Source organism: Takifugu flavidus, chromosome 3, assembly GCF_003711565.1.
Source record: "Takifugu flavidus isolate HTHZ2018 chromosome 3, ASM371156v2, whole genome shotgun sequence".
Taxonomy (NCBI): Eukaryota; Metazoa; Chordata; class Actinopteri; order Tetraodontiformes; family Tetraodontidae; genus Takifugu; species Takifugu flavidus.
The window spans coordinates 12,871,335-12,897,109 of NC_079522.1; the positions used below are offsets into that span (position 1 = coordinate 12,871,335).

Genomic DNA, 25,775 nt, shown 5'->3' on the forward strand with positions numbered 1-25,775 from the left:
CCTGATAGCGTGCAGCGCTGTTGGATGGTGGCTTGTTTTCTGGTTTCGGTACTTTTTTTTTTTTTCTAAATTAAAACGATCCTATATTAATTGGTAGTCATGTTTTCGTTGAGACCTTAAAAGCTGAAGCTCGCTCAGTCAAAGTTAGTCCAGTCGTTTATTAAACATCGAATATTTACGCTCAGAATGGATAGTTTTCTTTAGCATCTTGGGTTTCTTTTCTGTGGTTATTCCTGATTTAACATGGTTTGGGTAAGAAAAACTTGCAGAGAAGGTGACTTTTGAGATGAAGTTTTATTTTAGTACACAAGTGCTGACAAACATTCATTTTAAAGTGAGGTGGAGTGTCCTGTGTGTGGCGGGTTGTGTGAGCAGACCACTCAGGCTCCAGCTTTGGTTCAACCAGGATCAGGAAACATACTGGAATTTGCATCGTGAATTGTTCTTGTGGTCAAACAGCAACGCACATCTGTAACCTGAGAAAACGGGCCCAGAAAGTCACTGAAGTTATTGTCAGTCATGTAAAATAGCTGTTTTCTAGCATCCTCCCTGATTTTTAATGCCATGCACAGTTTAACAGCGATTTGTTGCGATCTGGGTGAACTTTGGTTTAACAGAAGCTACTTTGTACCAAGAATGAAACAGGATTAAAATCAGCCACAAGAAAATGTTTAAATTTCATAAAAACAGTAACAATGACCCCTTGGGTATTCTATAAATTAAAGTAATGATAACTCCAGATTAAATTTGGAAATGAAATGAGCCTGAGCGGGGGTCTTTTTGGTGTTTAGGCCTGCAGCTTGTGTTTGAAGGCGTTTACATTCGTAATGCAGGAGGGAATGTGTGTGAAGAGTGTTACTAAAATCAGCTCCACAATAGAAAAGAACTGCAAACTTTTTTTTTTTTGTTCTTGCTAAACATTCGAGTTCTTCTGTTGGATTGTATTTTGCCGTAAGTCAGTTTGATCTGTCCATGTGAGGTACATGAAACAAGCCCAAGATGAACAGAATCAGTCAATACAAAAGAACCAAATGCAAAATGAGGTGAAGTGCTGTGAAGAAACATTAGTTTACAGGAATGGAAAAGTGCACAACATCCAGGGTAATACATACGGTATCAGGAGGCTTTTTTTAAGAAACTGATTCCTGCATAAATGGGTCTGAAGTCTGTGGTCAGGGGGGAGGAAAATGGGGCAGAGTCCAGAGGCAGCAACCAGAATTCTGTCAGTGCAGCTTTTCAGCTGGAACACTGCATGATTTTACTGTAGCGATGGAGAACGAGGTGGTGCTGTGGGTTCAGTAGATGCTAGAGTCTCGCTGTGTTCTAAATCTGGATGTTTTGGCTGGATGAGAAGTGGCTGGTTGAGGTGGCAGCAGTCCTGTTGGGCTCCTGCCTCACCAGACATGTGACTAGAGACCCGGAAGTCATATTATAACTCAAAATATCTTCTTTTTTCCTTCCCTTTAGAGGAAATGGTCAGGGTGACGATGATTTGTTATAACCGTAGCACTAACACGTCTATTATACTTTGTGTTTAGTGATCATTTGTAATTGCTAGCATGCAGACGATGAACAAAAATGAGTATAACCGCTAGAGTCCACATTGGCATTGATATTGAGATGATTGCACCCCTCTAAATATGCTTCTCATGTTGCACCATGAGCCAACGGCCACTCGAGGCAGAATCTAATATAATTCCAGCTGTAAAAATGTGGTTGTGTGCTGTAAATGTGTGGTTTGAGGCTCGGTGTTGGAGGTGTTTATTGTGCTGCAGCCCTTGAACTTTGACCTTGTTCTATTGGAAGACAGTTCTGCTTTATGAAAGTTCCCAAATAAAGAGAGCAGAATTGGAGCTGCTCTTCAAGGTCAACGTCTGAACACTTCAGAAATGGACCACACGGCTTTGTGATTTCATTCTAATTTCTGTACATTTTCGTCGTCTAGAACGTGTTGGGATGCATCTGGTGTTATTTAGAAAGTTGCTAATGTGGTAGTTTAGAGGCCAACTCGACAACGCAGGACACAGACGGAGATCATCTGTAGCTACAATCTTCCAAAATGACGGCGGTGCGAGTCTGCCTGTAGAAGATGCTCCAGGAATAGGTGAGTATTACCAAAGTATTTTCTTCATTTTCAGCCTTTTGTTAGACTCCTGTAAACGTTGTCAGATCTGCCTCTGGTGTGTTGACATGAAAACGACAGGATGTCATTTTTTTCTGAAGCTGACCAGTTAACAATTTCAGAAAATAGACCTGTATGAAATCCAGATTCAGCTCAACCAAATACAATCAAAGACAATTCCAACTTAATTTACTCATCAATGTGAGACCAGCAGTGAATAAATATTCTGTTTGCCAGTTGATTGAAATCTGGTACAAAATCCCCAGGTTTTTTTTTTTTCTATAAAAATGAGTTACATTCATATCACAATCAGCCACTGCCACAATATTAGAAAATCCCTTTCTTGAAGGTGAAACCACTGATTACATTTCCTATCGGATGTGTCAACATTTACTGTAAAACTCCACCAAATGTTCCTTTCTGTAACGCAGCACCACAGGAGGCCACGAGGGGGTGCTGCGCTTCAATGAGGGCTTCGCTAAAGCTATAGTTGGGCAGAAAATCCTCTGCGGTCCATCCAGAGTAGCATAAAAAAGGCCAGTTCCACTGTAGGAGAAGGCAGTGAGTTGCTTCTTCTTAAAGAAAAGTGATGGAAGAGATCTGCATCGACAAACGTGGCAGGTCTGGTTCCAAAGGCAGTGTGAGGTCCTCAGTTCTCACATCACGGGAGCGTGAAAGCGTGAGTTACTGCGCAGGTGCCACTGACATGCAGGTGCAACACAAATGACACTTTACCTCGGTGCAGCTTTGTAGTTCCAGAGGTCTCGGCCTCCGTTATAAAATTAAATCTGTTAATAAATAAACGGGAATCCAGCGTTTTGAACGGGATCATCCCTCGTCGTCGCCAGTCCTTTATAGTGTTGGGCGTCTTACTCCAGTCCAAAGGTGCTGGTCTCCTCCACAGCAGTCAGCATCTTCTCGTACAGCATTGAGAAGGATGGGTAAGGTGGCAGGTCCAGGCGGTTAAAACAGGTGTGAGCTCTGCAGGGACAACAGGAAGTTCAGCTGGTTGGACTGAGAAGAACATTCTGTTTGTTTCTAATTTTTATTACTTTTCTCTGATCCTCAGATCACCGAGATAAGGACTTGTTGGGCAATTGACAGCATTCCGCCACTGGTGGTGACAAAGGGAACTACCACATCCAATTTCCAGACTATAAGCCGCTACTTTTTCCCTACACTTTAAACACTGCGGCTTATTCTACGGTGCGGCTTTTTTATGTATTTTCTTTCGGCCGCTAGGGGCGCTCGAGCAGAAAAGGCCACCCTGATCACCTGCTATATATGTGTGAATATATGTGTCGAGGAAGACGCAAGTTTCATGCAACTTCGGGCTTTGTGTACGAATAAAATTAGCATAAACAGACCCTCATCATGGAAAATGCAAGAAGAAATGCGTATGACGCAGCTTTCAAGTTAAAAGCAAACGAGCTGGCCGATAAAGAAGGAAACAGCTGCTGCACGTAAACTTAACATTAATGAATCGATGGTGAGACGCTGGAAACGGCAGCGGCAAGAACGGGAGCAATGTAAAAAGACAAAAAAGCTTTCAGAGGTAATAAAAGCAGGATTTCTGACGCTATTCCAATCCGACACCGAGGAGGAAGACTTCCATGGTTTCAGTACTCAGGAGGAAGATGAAGACGGCTCTCGGTGACTTTTACCGGTATGTTTTTTTAACCAGCCCTGTTGGTGCTGTGTTACTGCCCCGTCACAGGCACCGTTTGAAAAGAAAAGCAAAGGTAGTGTAGCATGTTGGGGAGGGTCAGTGTGAGAATTTCCCAGCATGCTTTGTGGCAGTGTGTCCGTGGGTTCAGGTTGGTGTTAACCCTGTTTTTGTTCGTTGTAAATGTTATCTTTTGCAACTTTCAATGTTAGTGTTCTGGTTGTTGTATTTAATTCCTGTTTTAATTACTGTTTGCACCCTCACACCATAAGCCAGGTTATGTGTGTGATTGAAGACCTCCCTTTGTTGACATGTCGTCCGTTCAGTGTTTAATAAAGTGGCTCTTTCTGCAGTCAAACTGCAGAATAAGCTGGCAGAAGTCTGAGTTCTTCTGCGACCTATGTTTCAATGCAGTTTATAGGCAGGTGCTGCTTGTATAAGTATAAAATTGATTTTCTTTCTAAAATTAGATTATACAGCTTTTAATCAGATGCGCTCTAGTAGATTATTACAGTGAGGGCAGTTGGGAATGTTTCAGTAGCTTGCCTGTATACACCACTGTGTGTGTGGACTTTTTTACTATCACAACTTATTTCTCACCTTTTTATCCAATTGTATATTAAACTAAAGATTTCAGGACTTGGTAATAAAACCACGAGGGAAAGAAAGGCAGTACTTGTCTCACTTAAGACAAGTAGGAAGTAAAAACTGATGTGATTTGTGTCCCATCCACTCTAAAAGTTGACTTCAACTGTTTAAGAGGACTGCTGTAACCTGAAGGGGCTGATCATAGTCATGGAATGTTAATAGTAAAATAGTTTCATTTTCTGTTGCAGAGTTAATTTAAAGATGTTAAAGAATTCTAATTCAGGATATGTCCAGATGCCAAAAATGTTTAAAGTTCTTTATCTGAACATGTCTCTTGTAACGCTTCAAGATGAAAAGAATACGATAAGCTTGGTAGTTGAAATTGCTTTATTAAAAGTGTAATGTTTCACTTTGTACTGCTCATGTAATATGGCCTGATGTCTTCAGATGTGGTATTTAAGTAGTTTCTTGGTTTTCTCTAGTTGGAGGACTGTCAGCCCAGCGACGGTCCTGATGAACTCAGTCCTCTGTGGCAGGTAAGGTAACGGTTCCCAGCAGATGTCAGTGACCCGCTCCGCCAAGGCCCACGATCCTGCAGGTGGGTCTGTCCTACCAGTTAGACCTTAGATGCTTTCACTGGGGAAACTAATCCCAGGTGAAAGCTGCTACAGGTCACCTGCCACCTGTTAGAGGAGCTGGGGTTCATCAGGACCAGACATGAGGAAGAGACCTGCCATCACAAGTTGCAGTGCAGGTATAGTGCATGCACCGGCCTGCACCACCTACCTTCCCTCTCCTGTGTCACTGAACCTGCTGGAGTCCGACCTGAAGCTTACCTTGGCAGTGAAGTCACCTTCCCCCACTTCTCCACACAGAACCGACGAGGTCCGTTGCTGCCACGCAAAGCAGCAAAGCCTTCGTATGGAATACTGGATGTCCCGGTCACAAACTGTGGAACAAAGAGGACGACTGAGATACTGCAGCTGAAATCCTGAGTCAACCGTTTCAATAACCTGTTTCCTACCTGAAGCAGCCTCAGTCTCTGCTCATTGTTGAACCTCTCCACCGCTGCCCAGAACCACCGGATCACAATGTGGTTGTCATGGTAACCTAAACACAAAACAGCATTGAGCATCGCCTGACACAGATTTAACTCTGGGATTCAACCATCTTGATCACAGGCTCAGCATTCCTGTTTTTAGCCCCCTGACCTCCAGATCGACACCCTGGTGACAGACCAGCACTACCAAAAGCAACTTCTGGCTATCTTAATCCAGATCTACATAAAATTGAAAAACAATTCCACAGTACAGGTCAAATGTCACCTTTGTCTTTACATTAACCTTTGGAAAATGCTGGACTGAGACGTCAGATGCAGGAAGAGGTGCTACTGTAGAGGTGGAGCCATACACTGGCCAGACCCACCACTGGCCAGAGCAGAGGAGCCACGAGCCTACTGGCTTAACCACAATATTCCCCAAATGTGAAATTGTGAGCAAAAAAAAAACCTGGTTAAATCCAAATACTGTGGGGAAAAAACCCCATTGGGCCTCATTCACCAATATGTTAAGAATCTTCTTAGATTCTTTAAGTTGTTCTTAAGAAGTTTCTTAAGAAAACCCTACGTCGGATTCATCAACGCGTTCGTAAGCCCCAGAATTGTTCGCAGCTGTGTTCTTAGATTGATGAATGCCATCTGTTCGAGTTGAGAGCGCGTGCCAGGTGAGTCTAATTAACATACGATTAGCATAAGTCACCGCCCACTAATGCCCATAAAAGGAACTGCAGCAGGACCCTGAAGACAGAGCAAAAAGCAGCCAAATGCCCAAAGCTTGCCTCTCCACGCCTGATTTCTGACGCCGTGTTGAACAATCAAGAAAGGATGGCTAACGCTTGATAAAATTGCCTCAACCCTGATGACTATAGCCAACACGCTTAAAGAAATCAACGAGAATGTAGAAAAAAAATAAACGTGTGCTCTGAAATCGGTCTCTTATTTTTTCTTTTTGAAGTGAATCAAGACTGTTGGACTGACATTGTGACAATAATGCATTTTATTCACAAACGGGCAATTAATCGCGCTCGAACGTGAACCGCGTGCCTGCAGTCTGGCCCCATCATTGCGTCAGGACGCACATCCTCACGGGGTTGTGGCTCTGTGTCCAAACACATCCAGCGCCCCTTTAACATGCTGATGGTGCGTTCAATGGTGGAGCGACTGCGCGCATGCATCTGATTGAATAAAACTCCTGTGGAGTCTGAGGGTTGGTCAGTGGTGTCAACAACCAGGGCATATCCTCGATCCCCTAATAAAATAAATCAAGAGAAAATCAAATAAAAAGACAGTTTTGGCATGGTTTCCCATTTGGTTGATTAAAGTTAAGTCATTGGCACATTTACGTAATTTTAAAATTCTCCGTAAATCACCAAAAACAGAAAATAAATATGACAGAATTATCATTGTAATATTGAATTTTATTGAACTGCCCAAGAGAAGAAAACACAACCATGCCAACATGTCGGCACTGAAATGTGCGTAAGTACTCCTGAGTGTTCGTAGGATTTGTTCTTACCTAGGCATAAATCCAGGATAAGAAGAAATTGGTGAATGCCACAATCTTCGTAAAATGTTCGTAAATGGGACTTAAGAACAAATTTGTTCGTAAGAATAATCACCCCTTTGTTACAAACACACCCAATCTCTGCCATAGCTGTCCAGCACTTTCTACTTAACATTTACATGCCCACAAATGATGAAATTCAGTGCGAACAAAAAGGTAGGTGACTCCCGTTCACCAACTAGTCTTATTCAATGCTCGCTTTTCTCCAGGAGAGGTCGCCATAACTGAAGCTTCAAGTAATGGACCCATTTTCAAAACGGGGCCAAGTAGTTAAAGCTTCATTTGTCCATCCCTGACATAGTTCATTACTTCTGTATCTTAATTTTTAGATTTTAGACCAAAATAAAAACTAGTGGGAGACAATGTAAGATTGAGGTGTGAGATATTTTGTCATGTCCAATCATCCTCAGTTAGCTTTAGCTCCTTAAATACAGTGAATAGTTGAATTACAGTAATGTACTGCTATAAAACATTCTAACTTTACAAAAGTTTGATTTCAGTGACATCAAAATGTTAGCTATCACTATTTAAAATAAAGTTCACTTCAGGAATAAAGATCTGACAACCACCAGGGGCAGGTGTAACCCAAGAACATACCCTGCATTGAAGTAGCAATAAATCACATTCAAAACTGTATAAACTGAAATACTGAGTGTAAATTAATGGGGAAAAGTGAATTATTTGACAGGAGGCTTCACCATAAGAGTTATTGAAACATTTAAGAGGGTCTGAATATACCCTGTTGCATTCCTCTGTTACTGCCAAATCAAATATTGCTGAGCAATGTTCTAACTTGAAATGGCTGGAAGGATTTAATCACAAAGCAGGTGATCAGGGTGGCCAAACAAGCACTTTGATTACCCCCCCCCCCAATCAACTCCATGTCAGATGGAAAACCCAGGAAAATCTACAGTCAGAACAGTCTTCCATACCTCCTCTATACTCCGTGTTGTGCCTCCAGTCCGACAGGTCGATCTCGGCTGTGCCTGCGATGACCAGCTCCAGCTCCCTGCCGTCAAATACCGACACCAACCTGGCGTCCACCACCTGGAACACACCCACAAATCCTCATGTCCTCTGAAGACTGCCTGACCTGAGTGTAACACAAGAATTCCAGAAGAATACCTCATAGAAGCCTCGAACCAAGCTCTCGGTCTGCTGAACCACTCCCCTTTCTATCCGCCACTTCACCATCCGCTCAATGTATTCCTTCTTGTTCTTCTCCGAGACAGCGATATTGGCTCCCCCAGGCTTCAGCTCCCTTTCTGTGATCTAATGAAGAAACATATGCAATTTTAGAGTCTTCTTCACTTGGCTACAATAACAAAACTTGAAGAAACACGCCAACCTGTCCAAACACTTCCTCGTTGACAGTGAAGGTGAGGTCCAGCATGTCCTCTATGTCGTTGTCCTTCATCCACTGCAGAGACTGATGAAACTCTTCATCCAGATACTCCAGGTCACTCAGATCACAGGGGCTGCAGGAGGAAAGGAATCCTTGTTCATTTATGCTGGATCCACTGAAGCGAGTTGAAATTTTGTGTTGCAACACTGTACATACATGCGCAAGAGTCCTTTATAGAAAGGTCTGGTGAAGAAGGCGTCCAGCAGGTACTGGTGGATCAGAGCCAAACCCAGAATACGACCACTAAACCGGAACCTGAAAGGTGAGGCGTTCACCTGTGAGAGCAATCAGCGTACGCAGGGATTCTGAGCTTCAGCTTGGGCTCTTACCACTCGTGGTGATTGTCCACAAAGGCCGACATGGGGCTGATCTGGACCGTGTAGGTGTCATTAGCAGAGTACTCAAACAGACCATAATAAGGGTTGAACAGCTCCCTGGAAACCAGGAAAAAGAACTCTCTGGAAGGCCCACTGTAGTCCAACCTGTAACACATGCAAATATGACAATGGCATTATTACACCAGGTAATCTGTCACTCCTGAAATTCCCACTTGCAACATGCAATTAACTGTCAGAATTCCAAACTAAGAAAATGTGGAGTGATCCTACCAGTCCTCAGCAATACATTAGTATCTCATACATGTATCAGAATGAGTGGTGCAGGTAAGGTCAGGTGGTTGGATATGAACAGATGGTGCATTTCTAACTCGTCTGGGTCACGACCCTAAAAATCAATGGCTGCTCACCCTTCTTCTCCCACAAAGCTGACGTAAAGCTTGCTTCTCTGCAGGTCTTTACGCGAGTAGCACATGATCTGGTTGAAAGCGTCTTCCAGTAGGTGGTCACGACGGATGATCAACCTGGGACGAGCACAGAAGGACCTTGTCAACACCAAATCAGACCAGAATTGAACCTCTCCTCAGACATATTCCACCCACTTCAGCTTCCCTGGTCCTTGGCCGTAGCCCTTTGTTTCCAGTTTCCTGTAGAAGTTACGCAGTTTGGCCTCAAAGTCTCTTTTATAGGGTGCTGGTGCTCTGGCATTAGCTCTCTGTGTACCTGCAGACAGGAAAAAGGTAGTTTCCTTAGTAATGAAATACACACAACACAATAGTTCACATTAGGGGAAGCATAATGCTCAAGACTTTACAAAGAACGTACAAAGACATTTTGTTGTCCAGTTGCTCAAGAATATTTTACTTTGCAAAAAATGTAATAAAATACTATCTGAAGATGGGAAGAACAGCAATGGAGTACAATAAAAAAAGGGAAAAACTTTATCCATGTATGGGCTCTAATCTACAACTCTAAATGAAGCCTGCAGAAACCCAAACCATAGTTAGACCAAAAGGAACTTTGTATTCTTTGTTGTTTTTTTAATTCATTTTTTAATTATTAGTATTAAAATTATGAGTACTGTAAGACAAATTTGCAGTTGAATGTGAGTTTGTAAGCATGATATAAATAATAATTATATTGAAAAAAGAAGAGTCCAAGCTGTTTCAATGTCAGTTTTCAGAGCAACATTAAACACATATTGTGTGTATGCGATTGCCTCTCCTACCAGGTGAGTTTTGTGGGGAGGAGACAGGTGATCCCCGGGGCGATTGACAGTAGCTGGGGTGAAGTAAGGCATGCGGAGGCACGTAGGACATTACTTCATCTTCAAACAGACTGGAGAGGACACAAAGTGTAGACAGCAAATAGAGGCCCTTCATCTTAGCAGAGACAGAAGGAAGGATGGAAGGGAAAGGCTCACCTCAGCAACATGACCAGGTCAGCATCACCCGACAGCCTGGCCAACCCCGACCCTCCTTCTGTGCGGATCATCTGCACTTTCTCCCTATTGTCACAGAAGAGTTACTGACTGTGGCATCGCATCTAATTGCAGCAGTCAATAAATTCCCCACCACACCTGAGTGAATGATTTCGGGTCAATTCAGGCTGCCTCTCCTGCAAAATCTCAAAGATGTTTGGCTGTCGAAGAAACGCCACAATCTTGTCGTTGTAAGCTAGGAGCACAGAGGCGTTTAAATAGGTGCTGGAAGGGCTGTGTGCAGAGCACCTGTACAACCAATACTGACCTACTGGTACGACTTCTTGGTGCCCCCTGCTGGCAGAGGTGAATGTGCTGGAAGGTCGCGGGACGACAGGTGGGCCTGTGTGACGATGGTCCTCGTTGCCCTTCAGAGACAGATAAATACGAAATTTAGTCGACAGAAACAAGATGATCCGTGTCTGCAAAACTTTGATTGGTCACTGGTTTGTTAAGAGTCAAATGTGAATCTCACCAGGCGTCGGGGGCTGACCTCCCCAGCACTGTGGCTGCGTTGACGTGTCAGGTGTTGGTGGTGAGCCAAGAGGCTCGGGGGGCGCACGCTCTGGAGAGGTAATCTGGGGTCGATGAACGTGGTGGCGCGGCAGTTATGGTCCACGAAGAAAGGCTGCAAGCGAACAAAGCAGACCGGGAATTTTGGAAATATTTTAAAGCAGTTTAAACTATTTTTTTCCCCTGTGTTTTGGTGTGTAAACACTACTAAAACTACACGACAGTATTTCGGCCCTCATCAGCTCCTGAACCCGTTCACGCTCAGGATAACAGCCCCACCTTGCCGGTGTGGTCGTGTTTCATCTCCCAGCCTCTGGGAAGCTCCAGCTGTTTGTTGGCAAACATGTTGAGGAAGGCCACCAGGTCCCTGTTGTGCTGGTAGCGCTCGAAATGGTGAGCATCTCGACGGACCTTGCTGATCATATGTTTCAGACAAGTGTTGGTGGTGAACAAACGGTAGGCACCCTGAGAGCCAAGATATTAAGACAGGGAGAAAAGCAGAGGCAGCAAAGAGAAGTTAATATACAGAGAAGAAAGTACATCAACACGGAAAAGAAACGTCTTAAAACTGAGTTTTAACTGCGGTTTATCGCCATTACCATGCACATGCTGTTTGTCTTCGAGTTAGTGACAAAAAACCTATTTTCTTCTGACTTCTATAAACAAGCAATGTGACATAAGAGAATCAGCAGAAACCAGAGAAAAAGAAAGTATCCGTACAGGGTTGGAATGCAGCACAGTGAAGAAGTCGGGGCTGGTGAGGAACTTGGCGCTGGGGGACTGTAGCAGCAGAGCGAGGCGAGAACGCGAGCTGGCCTGAGCCACACTGTTGTCCCTCCGCAGCTCTGTGGGACACCGGCAAGTGACAGATCAAACCTCTGTGGCCTTGAAGTGCACAAAGAAGCTGGGAGAAGAAATACCTGGGATGGAGGGTTGCATATCAGTCTCATCCAGAGGCAGCTCATTGGCTGGCTGTTCCTCTGGTCTGCTGTCACTAGTTATCGTCCTGCGAATACTCTGGTATCTATAGCAACAAGCATGTTGGTGTTGATTATTTAGGTGACAGCTGAGGTCATTTCCTCTGCAGTGATGGTGCACCTGACCTGCGATTCAACTGCTCCATCTGCTGTATGGAGTTGGACCTCTGGAGGGTCTGAAGGGCTGGAGGAGCAGTAGGACGCTGCCAGGTTGTGGTTCTGTTCACATGGTCCACGTAAAATATTCGGCCATGGCTGTCGATACGAGCCTCCCAGTCTGACACACAGATTAGCATCACAAACGCAACATTAGTACATCAAAACAAATACTCTATTCAGGCTTTTTGTCCATCCTCGCCTTTGTTTTATGCCAGAATCATTATTACAACTCTGTCAGGAGGACCAAGAATAGTCTTATGGACAAGATTTAATCCAGATGTTGAACCACCCCCCCCCCCACCAAAATCTCATTTTAGCTGTGTTTTCATGTGCAGTTGCACTTTATTATGCTACATTAATTTAAAGCACTACACACATACTAGGTGGCAGTGGTTCATCCACTCTCTGGTAGCGAGTGATGTCATGGCGCACTGAAGACAGGGGACGAACAGGCTGGTGACTGCTGACCTGAGCTGTGGTGCCTGCATCCAGACAGAAACAAAATATATCATTTTTACTGGCAAAAGAGATCAGGGGGGAAAAAAAGCATAAATATTTCTCCATCTTACCTGTTGCCCCATGTGCCCCGTCCTGTGTTTGGGCCACTCCTCCTGAGGCCTGCAGGGACTGCCTTCTCTTCCACACTTCCACTTCCTCCTCATGCCTATCACCACTGCTGGCTCCTGCCCCTAAACCAAGTTATTTTCTTGAATCAATTGCCAACTGCATGTGTGTTGGGAGGACAGCATGATTGACTTACCAACTTCAGAGGTCCCCTCTCCTTCTGTGATGCTGGCACAAGTAGCTCCCCCTACTGGGCCATTAGCTTCACTGCTTGATGACTCCACCCCTTCTTCCTCTGCCTTTGGGGCCACTGCTTTAGTCATCTGTACCTCCTGACAGAAAAAAAATAAGACAAAATGAATTTTGACAGCCCCATAAAAATACTTTTGAGGCATTATTTAGAAATAACCTTAATGAGACATCTAAAGTGAGTCCTATATTAAACAGACAAAAGTCCATATCAATTGTGTCAAATCACTGAAAATAATGAAAACTCTCCCAGTCAGACTGAACCTTGATGAAGCTCACCTGAATGGGTGGGAGGAAACCAAACGAAGATGAGCCAAATGCTTCCTGGCTAGTGCTCGTCCTGCTTTGTTGCTCCTGACCACTACATTCCTCCACAGAATTCCTAACCTCTGGAGCAGCAGCAGCAGCCTCAGGTGCATGAGAAAGGCTGAGGGCAGCAGAAGCTTCTGCTGGGAGTTGGGAAGCCTCTCTGGTTTGCACAGTTGATCCCCCTGTTTCAGCTTCAGCAGGTCCATTTCCAGGTTGGGGACCAGGAGGGGAGGACATGTCCGCTGTAGCCAGAGCACTAGTCTGCCCCTGTGGCTCTAAATTGAAACCCTGCTCCCACAACCGAGTTTCGGTTGTTGCCGACTGACTCGAGGAATCGGCACCCAGCCGAGTCCTTGCTTCCTGGGACGGCTCCCTGTGTTGCCCTGCTGTCTCCTCGTCCTCATCAGAGTCTATGTGCAGCATGGCGTTAAGCCGCGTGTCCGTCGGGAAGCTGGAACGCAGTTTTGGCAAAGGGCCAGTCATAGGTCGATCTCCAGAATTCCTGGCTACCTCAAGGGCATCCAGGTAGTCATTGAGGGACACCTGTCTGTGGGTGTGGCTGCTCAGAACCACAGGAAGTAGATTCTCTACTCCCATCTGGCCAGGTTCTCCCCAAACGCTGTCATCTTCATAGTAACAAGCACCATTGACTATCAGAGAGCCTTCATCTGAGCCGGTAGGGGAGGCTCCACAGGTGACACGCATGGATGAGGCTGGATGAGGGAGGTCTTCATCGTCAGAGGGACTGCCTGGGTCCCCGCTCACTGTTCCGCCCAAGGTTGTGCTTACAGCATCTGGGGAAGCTTCTGACAAAGACGACAAATAAACTACCGTAATGTCTTCTGTCCTAAATTACATTGTTCAGGAAATATTTCAATATTAAGAGCTTAAAAACAACAGCAGGAATGTGTATTTGTGTTTAATTAAATACAGCCTTAAAGGAAACCAGCAAAGCACTGACCTGTCACAACATATTACAGCAGAGAAAGACTCAACTGATTTCATATTAAAGGAAACGAGGGAATTGTTGCAAGTATTTTACACTCATTTAAAAACAAAAATCACAGCTTAAAACCTTTGAATCTAATACAATTGTTCTTAACTAAAGCTAAGATATCAGTATCCTGGATAATAGTGCTGCCATCCATAATCACACGAGATTAATTAAAAACACATCACGCAAGTTAAAATATTACAGTCCTGAATACTCATGACTTTTTTGGTGTCCATGTTTAGGTTGTAAAAGAACTACTTGGTAAACTAGAAACTCTGATTTTTAAATCACTGTTTGGAGCCGAGGACTGAAGCTAATGCACATACCTTCTTGCCCAGTGGAGGTGATATCCACTCTGAACAGCAGCTGCCCGCTCACATGATCCGTGGGGAGACGACGACACAGGCTGTAGCTGATCACCTGATCACTAAACACACACATTTGAAACTGCTGTGCCTCCGAGTCATGTAAAGTGTTTTCAGTAAAAAATTACCTAAAACACTGTTCTGCCCCACACAATCGGGGCTCCTTTAGAACAGGATGCCCTAAGTCACAAATCAATGAGGAAACAGCCAGGTGATTGGTGCATATCGACTACATCTGTGTCAACCATGCTGAATCAATTCTGGCGCTTAAGGTCAAACGTACGTCCCTCATTGAATGCTTGTTAAAGGTAATAAAGTGTACAAATTCGTGTACCCAGAGGGACCGTGTGTGTGGACTCACTCAGCTGTTGGACCTTCTAGAAGCCTCTGCACGGGAATAATCAGCTGGCCCAGAAACCTCTTTATGATTGGTCGACTCTTGGCAAACTTGTCCTTTACCTCGATCTCCAGCACATCGGTCATCAGAGCCACAAAGGTGTATTTCTATGAGTCAAGAGAGATTCATTAAATGTTCACATTTGTGTTGGTTTTATTTGGAGGTCGTTTTCAAGCATGAAAATCTACATTAAAACGCATAAGTATTGTTTTACTAGCTATTTTTTAAACTTGAGAAAAAAACATGGTCAAATATTTCAAGTACAAATTTTATATATTTAGAGACTCTCCCTCAATTCAGTCACATTCGGGGGTGTGGAAGCCCTCACCTGTTCATGTCACTGCTCACCTTTACCCTGGTTACATTCAACTTCAGAATGATAAATTTAAAGCTGACTTAATGAAAATAAGAACATTTCAAAGACTCATGCTGCTGTGCAGCCTTGTGGCACTAAACTCTGCATTTTCTTCTTCACATGGTGCCCTTTCATCAATGTGCCACGCTGCCCCCTACAGTTTCATGCTCAGGGACTGATGACAGGAAAATTCAAAAGAAAGTGAATTAAAAGTGTGGGCGCAGACTTCTGAGCAGTTTTGCTGACCTCTCCTTGCCACACGGGGCTGATAGTGTTAGCAATGATAGAGGTGCGTCTCTCCTGTCCGTGGTGGGTGAACTTCGGGAGGCCGGTCCTCTTCCCAGGGTGTATGGACATCTTTAAGTAGGGGTCAGGATTGAAGAACATCCCCTTCTTCAGACCCACTGCTTGTATATCTGGAGTTTTAAAAACATCATCAGGAAACATGTTCGTGTATTTAACGCGGGATTCCACCACCTCGTTCCTCTCACCGGACAACGTAAAGCTGACCAGTTTCCGACAGGGTTCATTTACAGACTGGTTCCCCAATTGGCCCTCAGTTCCCACCTGATGAGGAAACAGCCGAATGAAGAGGAGCCTGAGGGATTTGAATTTTGTGAGGCAGTGCTTGTACGTACCGGAACTCCCGGGTTCTTGACAGTAATGCAAGGTGTCGTTGCTCTTAAAGCTCCGCTTATTCCGTGATAGTATTTAAAGCAGATCTTGGTCTCCGCTGTGGACAGCACATGAGCAAATATCAGTGCTCCGTGGCTCAGATACTCAAACCGAAATTCAGTCCACTCACACTCCATGAAGTAGGGTTCTGGCTCCAGCCTCCACACAATCTGCCCCCTCTGTGTGCCGTTCACACCACGGTTCTTGGAGTCCCACATGTTGGCCACGCACGTCTCATCTGTGGAACATGTTTGTGTTCATCTCGCTTGTCGTCGATTAAGCAAGGGATCATTTACACACTACAGCGAAGAAGATTCTGCCATTCAATTTAAGTTTGGACATGCATGAAACAAAGTTATGACAGGGTGTTCTTCATATCACGTATGCGTTGTTATATTTGAACACTGTTTTCAATCAATAGTAATGACTGAAAACACAAACAACACCTCCCCATCAATCATTACTCCAGCAAAGTTAACAGAGAATTAACCTGACCAAACACCCACAAGAGAAGCGCATTTTCTGATGATAAAGAAGATCAAAGAAGAAGAAATGTCTCCATTTCCTTTAAATATTCATGATAAGAAATTAGACTAAATCCCTTTCGTCCTTCTGGTGTGCGGAAAATTTCAATTTGAGGAAAGAGTTTCTTTTCCGGCCACCATACAATCCCAAAAGAACACAACCATTTAACATTTTCTTTATTTGACCAACAGCATGTCTGGATTTCACAGCAGAAGGGAACACTGCTCTAACAAATCAGTGTGATGGAGATGACCTCAAGGGAACTGCCCTCAAGCCATGAATCAAATCCCTGTCCGCTCCTCCTCCAAACATTTATGTGCCCATCTTGTGACAAATGGTCACCGTTCTGATCGATCAATGCCCAAGTCCCTCGGCCAGGCACGCATACAGAAGGTCCCCTCGCATCACATCGGTCCACCATCAATATCCCAAAAGGCATTGTTGCTGACAGCAAATAACCATCCCTCAAACAACCACGAATACTCATCTGACCCGGGAGCCACGCAGTCATCCAAACAGTCTGCCACAGAGGTGTGACACACACAGGTCAGACAGCAGGGGCAAGTTATGGGGCTACTGTGGCTCCAGGGGAAGCACAGTAGGCAGCCAGCCTGGAAACAACTCAAGGCCCTGGGGAGAGCCCTGCCAGAAATCCTCCCAACTGTGGGTCAATACTACAGAGAGCTGAAGAGAGGATGGAAGGATTTGTTTTCACTGCCTTTTTTCTGTCTCCCTGTCTGGGTAACGAATTGTCCGCAGACACCATCACAACTGTGCACCAGGTGGTAAAGAAAATTAACTTTGGAAAACATCGGAACAAAGCCACACTGCAACTCGTGTAATTCACAAAAAAGGGCTACAATTGAGATAATGCCCCTGTTTGCCTGTGAGAACGTGAGTGCCCTGCTCTTAAATGCAATTCATGCTGTGTCAGCACCACATTCTCTTTAGGATAACCTACTCCCTTTCTCTCGTCTGTTCACAGAAACACCACCACACGCCATCCATTAGCCGGTTATTACAGCAGCAGTGAGGCTGATGTAATGCTCTAACCTTGAAAGGAATTTCAAGTCACAGCCTCTTCAGTACTGCTATCATATCACAGCCTACAGCAAATGTTATTATACCACAGAGAACGGAGCATGACCGGCAGGAAAAGGCAAAGGATGGGGTGGGACGGGTGGGATTGGAAAAAGAGAGGAAATGATGTCAATGAGCAAGCAGTGATAGACACAGAGACCATTTAGAAACTAAGGGTCTGCAAACGTGCCAGAATCCTGATGCAGTAGAATCAAAATACGATATCCAATTATTGATTCAGCTTAGTTTATAGACAACATGGAACCAGCCACAATGGCAGCTTCTACGAGGCACGGATGATGATGATGATACCTAAAACGTTCACATTAACAATGAAAAGACACAGAGCAGACATCAGCAGAATAATTAAATATCCTGCCACTTCATCCATAAAAAACGGTATCATTGGGAAATGATTTTTGCTGTTAACAGCCTTATGAGATTAATCTCCGGACACAGAGTGCAATTGCTCACCGATGTGGTACAGGCCAATCCAGTCTGTTGCGTCCACTTCCTCCTTGATGTCCCAGAAGATGACCAGGTGGCCATGGCCCAGCGTCAGCTGGTACGTAGACGCTGTGAGTGAAGAGCGGCTGTCTGATGTCACCAGGTCTGTGTCACTGTTAGCCCGCTGGAGACCCACCCCTGCTGCTTCTGGCTGGTCCCCTGATGACATAGTGGCAGAGGATATGGAGTCTGAGGGTCCAACCTCAGCCTGAACAGACAGGCTGCGGAGGTTTTCAGGGCCAATCGTATATGGCCGGGCGTGTGGGGTGCGCCGGCGCACTGCCAGGAGGTGGTCTCGGGCGCTGCCATTTCCAGTTGATGTGGATGGTGATGAAGACGGGACGGCGGCAGCGGTGGCCATCGCCATTGAAGAAAACATGGACATTGGAGGGGACTGAGGGCGAGGCGGGGAGGATGAGAGGGTTTGGTAGCTGTGGTGCAGGTGCTGAGGGTGATGATGGTGTTGATGATGAGGAGGGTGGTGGCGAGGAGAGGCGGGGGCAGAGGAAGCAGTTGTGGAGAGGGAGGATGACTGGGGACGGGGACGAGGGGGGAGGACGGCCGTTGTGAGGGAGGGGCGAATGGTGGAGGCTAGGTGGGTGACACAAAAGAAAGAAAGGGGTTTCAGGAAGTGGAATCGAAGGTGGCACAGGCGCCGGCCTGTTACCGAATCACGCCAACACGAAAGAACAAAGTGAATGAATGGAAATATGAAGAAAACTGCCCTGCGTTCCCTCGTGCAAGGCACCTCTGACTTTCCTGCTTCCACAGGTGAATTGTTCACATCATTACCAAGCAGGGCGAGTCTTTAACTCCTCCATTTGGCATTTTCTCTTGCTTTGAGCAGCCATTTACCACATTTCCTGCTGCGAATGTCACTGTGGTGAACTTAGTCTGGAAACTCCAGGAGAGCATTTCATTTTGTCAACGGCAGAGCGGCGTGCTGCTCCAACACCCCGACGCTGACGCACGTGTCCGCTCTGAGGGCAGAAATGAGGGTGGGAGATGGGACGGGGTGGAAGGCGATCCAGGAATTCTTCTGCTGGTCTCCTGGGGAGGAGGGGGTGATGACGGGGTGTGAAGGGAGTGTGGAGACCTGCAGGAGCAAGAGAAAGATAGAAAGATGACATCAGGGAGGTGTCAGGACAAATAGGAGGACCAGAAAGGGGGGTGATGGTCAACTGTGGGGTCATATTGTCAATGCAACAGGGAGAATTCTCTTTTTTTTCCCAGATAAAAAGATGGTAAATTTAAAACGTTTATCCTAAATGTGCAGTTTGATATTGTTGGGAGTTCAGGTATTTGGCAGAACAATGTAATCTAAGTGAATAACAAATGCTGTTGAGTAGCATAGAATTTTAGATATACAGAAGCCAAAGCAAAACGTTGCACACGTCTCAAACAGGAACAACTCGCTGTTAACAAGCTCCCTTTTAGAAAGAATACACAAGCACTTTGTTCTTCAAGTGTCTCTGTCTCTCCTGGTCACGTGTTATTTGGTTGCCGTGGTGACAGGTGATTAAGCAGTCCCACATCTGTGATTCCACGTTAAGCCCCACCTGCTCTCTCACTTATTGCAAGAATAATCTTGGTCCATTGATAAAAATACTTCCTTCACCACATCCTCATCACCAATAAACGAGCTGCGTGATTGGCTCATTGGAATGAGAGGAACATGACAAACGGCCAATGCATTAACTGGAGTCACGTAGCCATAAACAGCAAAACCTCTCAGGTTATTACAGTTCCTTCCTGATTTACCAGTAACTGATCACATCTGGATGCTGTTTTCCCAGAGTTAATAGCAGCAAAATGGCCTGCTCCTGATTTTCCAACACACACCTGAAACATTTATGTGTTACAGTAGGATGTCCATCAGATACTGGAGCAGCAGTAGGGCTTGGCCCACGGTTCAACACTGACGCTGTGCGATAAAGTCTGGCGTAAAGAGGCTATTCTTGCTTTACTGTGTCACAACCGCTCAGAGCCGCAGGTGTTGAAATGATCCAACCTGAACCGCACGAACACCGGGAACATGTGGCGCCCTCAGAGGATCAAAATAACTGCGAGGCAGTTTGTGATGATATGGTTGATATTTAGTTTATTTACATGGAAATTAACTTGCCCAAACATCTGCGCTGGGGCAGAAGCACAGTTTCAGGCCAGCCACATCAGAACCCCTCACACAAATTCTTGTGCCTTTGCTAACAATTACAGTTTGCTCACAATCCAAAACCACTGAAAACAAATAAAATCCTCAGAGCAGCAGGACCTCAAACCTCTGCTGTATGAGCACAACACCAGCCTTTGTTTTCATAAAACTAATCAGAAGTAGACACACGAGCACGTGAAGCTGTTTGGATACAGGCGTCCTTGATCCGGCTTCAGGATTAAACAGAGAATGCAGTGGGGGGAGATTTACAGTCGCCCCTAATCCAGCGCGGAGGCACACGGTTTCAATCCCACAGCTGGAGCACATCTACTGGAACTACATTTTCATCCAGCTGTCAAACAATTTTCATCTAAACAGACTGCTGTGTAAAGGTCAGAGGGCCCAACCCTTCCCAGCAGTTTACTGGCTGTTTTAAATGGCATTACTGCTAACATTTAGCAGCACATGCGTTCTATTCTCTTTTTATTATTGTGTTTATAATTGTGAAACCTAAAATCCCTTGTGCCTCCCAGGGTATTTCTAATTTTCTGATCCAACTACTGCGTTATTACAAAGCTCGTTTCTTATCCTCCCAGGCTGGAACGTTAGAATGTTATTCCAAACACTCGTGTGCATCCACAGAACTCTCTTCTAATGTGCTGGGAGCTCTCAGTGATCATCTCTGTATTGCACAACACCTAAATTTCAGTTCACAGTTTTGACAGTGGAGGTCACACTTAAAGGTCGAGCTATTAATACTTCCATATTCCTTACCCATTCCCACCCCTCTCTCCTCGCCACATACCCACCCTTTGACCTCTGGTATATAAAAAAAGAAGCATTCCACATTAGCCATGCATGTTAAGCCAGGCTAACGGCTGAACAATAAACTTGTCAAAGTGTCACCCTGTGCCAGGCAACGCTTTTAATCACCGTAGCAACCCAAGATTGAAGCTAGTAAAGGTTAAATTCTGCCATGTTTGCATTGATCCAATTACAATAAGAAACAAGCAAGAATGTCACAATTGTGTACACTTATTAATTCAAAACAGCATCTCTTTTCTGGGGGGAGGAGCGTAATACGAGTAGGGCTGAAGAGGTAGCTTAGCATTGAAAATCATATAGAGCACTCTAACATCAATAGATACATCTGAGACAAAGGCTGAGGCTGAGGCTAATTAGCGCCACGAGCCATTAACGCAAACTGATGAAGACTGACCTGTATCAAAATAGAAATCACCAACTGTAATTTAATACAGACACATTTAATACAAATACACAAAAACCTTTACAACACACTGGATGGATAAGGACTATAAACCTATAGATCATTGGTGTTCTAGCATACTAGGGTCTATGCACACCCAAATACACAGAGAACATGTAGTAGGTGCACAGATGGAGCTGACTCATCACCACTGCCCCCCTCCCCTCCTTTAGGACTAAGTGCATGTGTGGTCATCAGTTCGGCCTCGTCAGATCAGAAGCCGTAATGTTTTCAGTAAGCTGCTGCGAAGTCATAAAGTGCTTCAAAAACAGGAAGTATTTGGTAAACTAGAACACTGTGTCATAGAGAAATCTATAAAAATGAGGAAAATAAGGGTACACATCAATGAACGTACTGGAAAAGCAAACTATTTTTGGCTGATTAACAGTTTGGGTGTGTTCACCACAGTTTTGAGCTTCACATTGTTTGCTTGTTCCAGCTTTACCAGCTAATGTCTATATGAAGTAAAAAACAACAACAGAAAAGATTGCAAAGCATGCTACTGAGACGCAACAGTAAAAACTCTGATGTGTGCCTCTTTAACGTTAAGGGGTAATGGGGTAAAGCAACAAAACCAGATGACCCGCAATTTCAGGATCGATAAACAAAAATGACAACGCTGCACATAATTCCACAAAGTATACCCTCATTAATGACAAACATTACAGTGTACACTGATAAAAATCTAGCCAGTTCAAAAACCTTCTGTATGAGGTTATGTGGAATAAACCCAGTTCCAAGTTTCCTCAAAGAGCAGCTTGAAGCCTGTGGGTTATTTATAACTGGTGACTAAATATATACACATCGCAGAAAAACAGACCCACGGTCCGACATCAACACTTAACCAGTGATGATGCACCACACACACACACACACCACACACACACACACACACACGCATGCATGCCGAGCATCCTACACCTGAGGAGAGGAATGATGAGCAGACTCCACATGAAATCTCAAGTAATTTCTTGGCAATAAATATGTTTATTGGTGGGCAGAACAGGACACACCGACTGCATCAATGTCTCTTTAAATCAGAGTTTGGCTGTTTGAAATTTGTCCAGCTCCATCATGCGAGCATGAAAAAGCTAAAAAAAAGTTTTGAATGTCAAGAACTTCCAGGCTAATTAAATCAAAGAGACCAGGCCCAGTCCCCAGTAGAGATGCCAGAATTCTGTCCTCTTTGCCTAAATAAAATCATGGCGTTCCAATGGAAAAGACCCACGGGGCAGAAGAAGGAAATACATATAAGCTGATTCTGCCTCCGACTGGGTGATATGTGACATGGCAGCAAATCTGAGCTCTACTGATATCAATTTATAACTATGAACTAAAGGAAAAGAGTCCAGAGATAGGAGTGCTAACACACACACACACACACACACACACACACACACCACACACACACACACACCACACACACACACACACACACACACACACACACACACACACACACACACACACACACACACAGGCCTGAAATAGCTCCGGCTTCAGTGGAGAACAATGAGGCAGTCCCATCAGAGGCGACAGCTTCCTGTCCCCAGCACACACACATCACATTCCTCTGTGCCAGTTTGCATGGTTTTTGTGTCAGTGCACTCTTGTGTTTCTAACGTTGCTCAGTGCAAAGTGTTAAATATAATGTGACAGACCTGGCAGGGCCTTCACAGCTCTGCGACCCAAGGAGAGCTGCTGGTCAGGGTAGTATGGCTGTGTGAAAGTATAGATCAGGTAGGAGTCATAGATAGATTGACACGTCAGGCATATTATCATCTGGAAACCAACATTTTAGCGAAATGACCTTGAGGATAGCTAATCAGCCAATCACAGGGCTGCAAACCAACACTTTTAGGCATGTAGACGTGGTCAAAACAAGTTGCTGAACTTCAAACTGAGCATGAGAATGGGGAAGAAAAGATGATTTAATGACTTTGAAGGTCGCCTGGTGGTTGGGCTGGTCTGAGGATTTCAGAATCTGCTGATCTACTGGGATCGACTCCCACAGCCATCTCTAGGGTTTGAAGAAAAATGCCTTGTTGATGTGAGAGGTCAGAGGAGAATGGGCAGACTGGTTCCAGATGATAGAAAGACAACAGTAACTTGAATATCCACTTGTTACAACCAATGAACGCACAACACGTGGAACCTTGAACAAGATGGGCTACAGCAGCAGAACCACACCCCTCAGCTAAGAACACGAGAGTCTGACAAGTCTCAATTTCAGCTGCAACATCGTGGTCGGGTCAGAATTTGGACTAAACAACATGAAACATGGATCCATGCACATCTTGGGCCCTTTAATCCCAATTGAGCATTTTTTTAAACACCTTAGCCCACCTGAGCATTGTTGCTCATCTCCTTATAACCATCTTCTGATGGATACTACCAGCAGGATAATGCACCATGTCATAAAGCTCAAATCATGTCAAACTATTTTCTGGAACATGACAAGATGTACCTAATAAAGTGGCCGGTGAGTGGACATCCCATACACTGTGGCGAGCACCATCCAACAATACGCCGTTATATAATAATTTTGGCTCATGTTGGCTGCTGTCTTATTGATCTCGCAAAGATTGCCTTTCAACGGCCGCCCCAGTTCAAAACAGCCTTCACCAAAAACCCCAGCCAGTCCCTCTAGTTTGTCATTTCAAAATCCGTCCAACAACAAAAGAAACAACTCAGGAAAGGACACGAAGACACATTAAATCTCCAGCTGGTTCAGTCCACTAAAAACAACCAGCTCAAGAAACCAAAGACTGTGGTCTCACATCTCCAGTCAATATGCTTCAGTTTCCAAAAATAGATTTTAACTTGAGCAGACCGTGACAACACGCAGGAAGACCGCGGCTCCTGACGAGAGAGCTTTGCATCTTCATCTCCATCAGCCACCAGGGTCTCCAGCCGAAGTGTGACTAAGTGTGGAAGTGGACCGCATCCTGCTGCATCCACACATCGCAGTCGGACACAATGGGGAGAAACCACATGCCAGGTCCCTGACAAATGCAACCTCAGCCCACATTGTTATTTACCCCAGTCATGGATAGTAATTCTGCATGGAGGCGTAATGGGAAAGGAGCCGTCCTTTTATTGTGGTGATGAGCTGTTTAGGCCATTCCACCTGCTCTGGGTTGATTTAGGGACACCCCCCCCCCCGGCTGCCACTGTCAGTGTGTAGTTAAAATCACAAGCTGTCTTTCCTTTTTATTATTAAAAAGGGCCTTCGGGTCGGGGATTATTGGGGCTGTTTTTGTAGTCGGGCCTGTGTTTGTCACTGTTGCTGCGAGTAAAGCCAGTCGAAGCATGAATTCATCTCACAATAGCAAACAGAGGCGGCTTTTACAAAATAATGGCATGAAAATATTTTTAAAGAGACCGATGACTGAAAATGGACCGCAATGAAAGGAATCGCCCCGTTCCCGACAACACAGCAGCAGAAACAAAAAGCGTTATTTACCTTTGCTTGGGTGGGGGGAAATGGTCACACGGCCATGTGCATGAGCAAAGAAACCCACGAAGACGTCGTCTGACCATGGACCGTGGACCAGGGACCGTGGACCCTGGACCCCGGCACCGCCACAGAACCGCCGCCACACACCAGCGTCTGTGCGGATTCCGGCGTTTCACAGCCCGGGTGCAGCGTCGCGGTCTGTCGGTAGCTCCAGCCTCCGGGGGAAGCAAAACCTCACTCGGGAGGTTTCAATTCACACCAATTCGCGGTTGACAGCCATGGTTGTGTCCAAATGGATCCGCAGTTTCGACGCAGAAAGACGCGTTCATCTCTTATTAATTCGACTGGACCACTTCTCCACATCCGCCTCCTCCGTTCACACTTTCTCCCCCTTCCGTCGACGCTCCGCGCCGGAGCGACATGGCCTGGACTGCATTTCGGTTCCTACAACAGGTAGAGGTCGAAGCAGCAGGCGGAGAACTTTCTAAACCCCCGTGTTGGGAGAGTGGGAGTCCATCTTAGCCGAACTCGGTATCAAAATAAGCGGATCGTCACCACCTCCCTCGGTTTGGATCAAGGATGCGCAACCTGAGGTTCGCGGGCCTCCAGGAGGTCGCATAATCAGGGTTGTTCCGGGAAGTTTTTTTTCAAATATAATTTTTAAACGATGCATTTATTTTCCATGCACCATAAAATGTAACATTTTTGGCTTGCTTAATTATCCTCAACATGAACGATAATAAAAAGGGCCATTGAAGCAAATATTTTCCTATAAGGGAGGTGTTTTGTTTTTTGTTTTAATGGAGAATGGGCTACCAAGTGCTTAAAGAAAAACAATTTCTTAAATTTTAAGGAATTGTGTACTCTGTTTCCTCTCCACAGCAATTATTTTGTAAGGTAAATATACAAGCGCGATTAATTTTTTGCACATGCGGGGGCAAAGCATTGTGTGTTTTTTGGTCTCAAAACATTGAGTTTATAAGCATTATTGCTGTTTAAATCATTCTAGA

The 25,775-nt window shown here is 45.0% G+C and overlaps 1 protein-coding gene and 1 long non-coding RNA gene across 3 annotated transcripts; one reads left to right on the forward strand and one right to left on the reverse strand.

Moving 5' to 3' along the window:
• Positions 1-275: 275 nt before the first annotated feature.
• On the reverse strand, positions 276-25,470 carry LOC130523444 (E3 ubiquitin-protein ligase HECW2-like). Of its 2 annotated transcripts, XM_057028790.1 has the most exons (31): positions 24,772-25,470; positions 18,679-18,982; positions 17,854-18,477; positions 15,905-16,012; positions 15,738-15,832; positions 15,591-15,666; positions 15,346-15,515; positions 14,709-14,851; positions 14,309-14,409; positions 12,959-13,794; positions 12,627-12,762; positions 12,247-12,555; positions 11,834-11,984; positions 11,651-11,754; positions 11,451-11,575; positions 11,010-11,195; positions 10,693-10,845; positions 10,486-10,585; positions 10,317-10,413; positions 10,161-10,244; positions 9,966-10,075; positions 9,340-9,460; positions 9,148-9,261; positions 8,732-8,884; positions 8,559-8,657; positions 8,346-8,475; positions 8,123-8,269; positions 7,930-8,044; positions 5,401-5,486; positions 5,213-5,325; positions 276-3,103 (listed from the first exon to the last, which is right to left on the reverse strand). In XM_057028790.1, exons 3-31 carry the CDS (start codon positions 18,269-18,271, stop codon positions 2,992-2,994), a joined length of 4,692 nt encoding a protein of 1,563 aa, XP_056884770.1. In that variant the 5' UTR covers positions 18,272-18,477; positions 18,679-18,982; positions 24,772-25,470; the 3' UTR covers positions 276-2,991. The 2 variants fall into 2 exon arrangements, with proteins under 2 accessions (XP_056884770.1, XP_056884769.1); XM_057028789.1 differs by having other exon boundaries at positions 17,854-18,982.
• Positions 1,963-7,365, forward strand: LOC130523449 (uncharacterized). Its single transcript, XR_008949887.1, has 4 exons — positions 1,963-2,104; positions 3,192-5,130; positions 5,252-5,481; positions 5,558-7,365. It is a non-coding gene; the product is annotated as an uncharacterized LOC130523449 (long non-coding RNA).
• Positions 25,471-25,775: the final 305 nt, after the last annotated feature.